The sequence below is a fragment of the Erythrolamprus reginae genome, chromosome 3 (assembly GCF_031021105.1).
Source record: "Erythrolamprus reginae isolate rEryReg1 chromosome 3, rEryReg1.hap1, whole genome shotgun sequence".
NCBI lineage: Eukaryota > Metazoa > Chordata > Lepidosauria > Squamata > Dipsadidae > Erythrolamprus > Erythrolamprus reginae.
Genome location: NC_091952.1, coordinates 84,123,351 through 84,128,013, shown reverse-complemented (window position 1 = coordinate 84,128,013; position 4,663 = coordinate 84,123,351). Strand labels below are relative to the sequence as shown.

Here is a 4,663-nt window from a genome sequence, read left to right as displayed (position 1 = left end):
AAGGAAGGAAGGAAGGAAACGATCCTCCCGTTCTTTGATCTGATCTTCCTTTTATTTTACAGAACGGAAACACAGATCTCTTCCAAATCAGGGATCGTATCCATGGGTTCTTCTAACGGTTCGACGCTGAGCCTTGTTTTCCCGGGCCGATCCCGATTTAAAGATGCCCCGGATCTTTGCCTGAGAGACTTGGTACCTTGATACATAACCTGGACGAGGAAGTTCCCTATCTATTAGGCCCAGGAGGCTTAATTAGGTTAAAGTCGTTTGGTACATCAAAGCATTTGCCCACCAAGATTCAATTAGGAATATAGCGGTTAGATTCTTCTCTAATTTTGCGGAGTGGCAGGCTGTCAACGGTGGCATATCAGTTAGTAACTAAGCATTGGTATCAAATTCTGAGTCTTGTGACTTTGATTGCAGGGTGTTTTTTGTTTTTTTAAAAAAAGAACTACAAGCTTTCTTGAATTCGATTCCAGAGACTAAAGTTAGATGCTATTTCAACAGAAGAAAAACATATTTAATTTAAAGACAAAACAGAATTCTTTGGGGGCGGGATGCAGTCAATATAAAAACCTATGTGGATAATTTAAGTTTTTTACTTATTCAATGTAATTAAAATAGAAATGAGATTTGTTTTCCTGCTTCTGTATTAATTCAATATTCCTTCCTTCCTTCCCCAAATTTAATTGTTTTTATTACCAGATTATCTGACAAATTATCCCAATCCTATTTCTTTATTAAGGAAGTTACTATACCACCTCTATCTTAATATTTAAATAACATCCAAATAATTCACCTATAAGCGTGATCCAATCTGTAGCAATTTTATAACATTTTTAGAGAAGTGTCACTAGATATATCTAGATTTAAATACACATTGATGGAAAAGGTCAAGGATTATCTTTGGGAAGGATCTTCTTGCTCTTTAAGGCACTAAATTTTTCAGTCTGTTGTATTTTTAACAGAATAATTGTATCCCATATATAGGTTCTATTGATTTTTCTGTTCCCGTCTAGCTGAATGACTACAGAATTTTCCCAATGGAGCAAAACCATTAAAAAACCCCCAACAAAATAAAATAACGCTCTTTCATATGATGTGCTAACTGGAAAGCAAACACCAAAAGTGCCATTTTAAAAATTTATTTACAAAGCTGTGTACAACACGAAGGAATAACATTTTGAATACATATATTCATTCATATATAAACAGACTTCTATAGTAGAACGAGAGGGGTACTTCTCCCCTTCTTTTTTATTTTTTTTCCTGCTCAGTTCTTTCATATGTAAAACGCCTTCCCTTTATCGTTTGCAGCAAATTTGGATCGGTGTCGAAGAAAATCTCCGGAGGAAAAATAACCAGAACCTTCAACAAAAGTGAAAGTTCGGGACTTCTAAGCTTTGAGCGTTCTCGGCTTTCCCCGTTTTCCCCTTTTTTCCTCGGAATTTTTTAAAATTTACTTTTGCTTTCCCCCACCTTTTTTGTGCCAAGTAATGGAACCGGTAAAAAGTAATAATTAAAAAAAAACCGCAAAGGAAAAGTCCCGTCGTTGCCTCCGGCCCTTTCCCGCTACAAACATCGGAGAAACAGGTCGCCGCGGCGGGGTTGCGTGTCAAGCTTTACCTGCAGCGTCCCTTCTCTCTCTCTCTCTCTCTTTTTTGGCCAGCCTCGTTTCGGCGGGGGGGCTCCGAAGCCTTCCGGGATTTAGAACCGGCGAAGGCCACGGGACTACTAAGGCAGAGAGATGCGGCCGCTTGGAAGCCGAATCGAGTCCCGGAAAGGGTCGTGGACGAGAAAAAGGAGTCTTTGGCGAAGCGGGAAGCTGCCGGGAACTACCACTCTCTCTCCCCCCCAACTTCGATTCTTGGCAGGATCGGAGAGGGGAAAAAGGGCGAAGGGAGGGAGAGAGGAAGGGAAGGATGAAGGAAAGGAAGGAAGAGAGGAAGGGAAGGGAGAGAAGAAGGGAAGGAAAGGAAGGGAGAGAAGAAGGGAAGGAAGAAGGAAAGGAAGGGAGAGAGGAAGGAAAGGAAATAAGAGAAGGGAAGGAAAGGAAGGGAGAGAAGAAGGAAAGGAAGTGAAAGAAAGGGAAGAAGGGAAGGCAAAAGGAAAGGAAGGGAGAAGAAGGGAAGGAGGAAGGAAAAGGGAAGACAGAAGAAAAGAAAAGAAAGGGAAGAAGGGAAGAAAGAAGGAAAGGAGAGGAAGGGAGAGAAAAAGGAAGGGAGGAAAGAAGGGAAGGCAGAAAGAAAGCAAAGGGAGAGCGGGGTCCGGCGGCTTCTCCCGCCGAGCTACTGGGCCGGCCACTTGGCCTGGACTGCGGCGGCCGAAGCGGCGGGCTGCAGGAACTGTCCGGCCAGAATGTTCGTAGGCACGCTGAGGATGGGCGCGATGGCCGCCGTGGTCCGGGCCAGCGAGAGCGGCTGGTGAGCCAGCAAACCCGACTGCGCGGTGACGGGCGGCCGGAGGAAAGTCTGAGCTCCGACGGCCGAGGCCGAGCTCACCACCGCCGCTCCGGCGCCGATGATGTTCTCGATGCTGAAGGAAGGCCGCCCGCCGCTGGGTTCGGCTTTGACCCCGCCGGCCACCGAGGAGGGACTCGAACCCGCGATGGTGCCCAAGCCGCCGAGGTGCAGCTGCAGTCCCGGGCCGAGCTGGGCGTTGAAGGCTTTGCGGCTCAGCTCCCCCGAAGGCAGGAGCGGCACGGCCGGCGGCAGGACGGGCCCGACGGGCGGGATGTAGGGGTACTGCAAGGCGGCCGGGTGCGGGTAGGCGCCGTGCGGGAGGCCGTAAGCGCGGCCGTAAGGCCCCGCGGAAGAAGCCGCGGCGGCGGCTGCGGCGGCGGCTAGACTGTAGGCGCCGAAGCTGTGCATCATGAGCGCCGTCTGCTCGCGGAGCTGCTCCTGCTGGTGGCGCTTGAAGCGCTTGCGGCGTCGGAGGAAGGAGCCGTTGTCGAACATGTCCTCGGACTGCGGGTCGAGCGTCCAGTAATTGCCCTTGCCCGGGTTGCCCGGTTCGCGGGGGATCTTGACGAAGCAGTCGTTGAGCGAGAGGTTGTGGCGGATGGAGTTCTGCCAGGCCGGGAACTTCTCGCGGTAGTAAGGGAAGCGGTTGCTGATGAACTCGCAGATGCCGCTCAGCGTCAGCTTCTTCTGCGGGCTCTGCAGGATGGCCATGGTGATGAGCGCGATGTACGAGTAGGGCGGCTTGACCAGGCTGCTCTTGGGCTTGGCGCCGCTGGAGGCAGCAGCCGCGGAGGTGGCGCCGCCGCCCGCCGGCCCGGACGCTGAGCCCTCCTCGTTCGCCTTCTCCTCGACGGGGCTCCCGCCGCCGGCTCCCATGCTGCTGCCCGAGCTCATCTCCGCCGCCTCTTTAGCCAGCACCAGCTCGGCCGCCTCGTCCAAAGCCAGCGAGCCGGGCAAGCGAGCCAAGGGGCTGCCCACGGCCTCCGGGTCGCTGCCGTTGCTTCCCGCCGCGTCCCTCTCCTCGGGGCAGTCGTCCCCCTCGCCCACCACGTCGATGTCCACATCTTCCGCCGTCAGCACCGTCTGGCCCGACATGTCGTTGGCGCTCAGGTTGCCCGAGAGAGTCATCCCACAGCTCACGGGGGGGACCACGAGGACAAAACACGGGGGCAAAGCGGAGGGGAGGGTGCGGACGTTCGAGGAATCGCGGCTTGGCGATGATCTCGGAAGAATTTTTTTTCCCGGGCGGTGCGGACAAGAAGGGACTCCCGAGCGTCTCCGACGGGGCAGGAGGGAAGGAAGGAAGGAAGGAAGGAAGGAAAAGGAAGGACAGAAGAAAAGAAAGAAAAGGAAGGAAGGAAGGAAAGAAGGACGGAAGGAAGGAAAGAAAAGAAAGGAAGAAAGGAAGGAAAGAAGGAAAGGAAAAGAAGGAAAGAAGGAAGGAAGGAAAAAAGAAAGAAAGAAGGGGCCTCCTGAGGACACTTAGACCCCAAATCCGGCCTCTCGTGGAACTGGAGGCTTCTCCAACAGGTAGCGGTGACAGCAGCCGGGGAGAGAGCGCGTCCCCCTTCTCCCCAGCCTTCCTCTTCTTCTTCTTCTCCTTCTCCTTCCCGCTCCTCCTCCTCCTCCGCTACCTGCCGGCCACGGGAGGTGTTTCCTCCTCCTCCTCCTCCTCTTCCTCCTCCTCACCCAGCTGTCGGCATCCGAGAGCGGACCGCAGACCCTCGCCCACCTTTTTCCGGCGGCGACTGCGCGATCTGCGGGCCGAGCCTTGCCAACGCAGCTCGGGGTGGGGGGCGGGTGGGGGTGGGGGGCGACTCCGTCCAAGCGGGGCGGCCGCTCGGGGCACGGGGGGGCTTTCCCCCCCTCTCCCGATCGCCAGTCAAGTAGCAGCAGGAGCAGCCGGACCGACGGGGAGCAAAGCAGAAGGCCGAAGGGGCGGCGGCGGCTGCAAAAAAAAACCCAGCGAGCGATCGGAGCTCCCCTACCAGGTTTTTTTTGGGGGGGGGAGGGTCGCGATCCTGAGCCCCCTTTTTAGGGTTCCTCCGTCCCCGAAGGATTCCGGGCTTCCAGACGCCTGGGGGCTGCTGCGATGCTGGATTGGCTCTTCCCCGATCGAAGCGATCTGCCCCCGGCGACCACTTCCTACTTCTCCCGGTTCATCGGAAGGGTCGTGCCCGCCGCCGCCACCACCAACTGAG

The 4,663-nt window shown here is 54.3% G+C and overlaps 1 protein-coding gene across 1 annotated transcript; it reads right to left on the bottom strand.

The window, feature by feature from the left end:
- Nucleotides 1-1,216: 1,216 nt before the first annotated feature.
- Nucleotides 1,217-3,749, bottom strand: FOXD3 (forkhead box D3). Its single transcript, XM_070748977.1, has one exon. It carries the CDS (start codon nucleotides 3,588-3,590, stop codon nucleotides 2,289-2,291), a length of 1,302 nt encoding a protein of 433 aa, XP_070605078.1. The 5' UTR covers nucleotides 3,591-3,749; the 3' UTR covers nucleotides 1,217-2,288.
- Between the last annotated feature and the right edge of the window lie 914 nt (nucleotides 3,750-4,663).

Excerpts from the sequence above, each read along its gene's own strand:
- FOXD3 (XM_070748977.1), bottom strand. The coding sequence starts at position 3,590 with ATGACTCTCTCGGGCAACCTGAGCGCCAACGACATGTCGGGCCAGACG.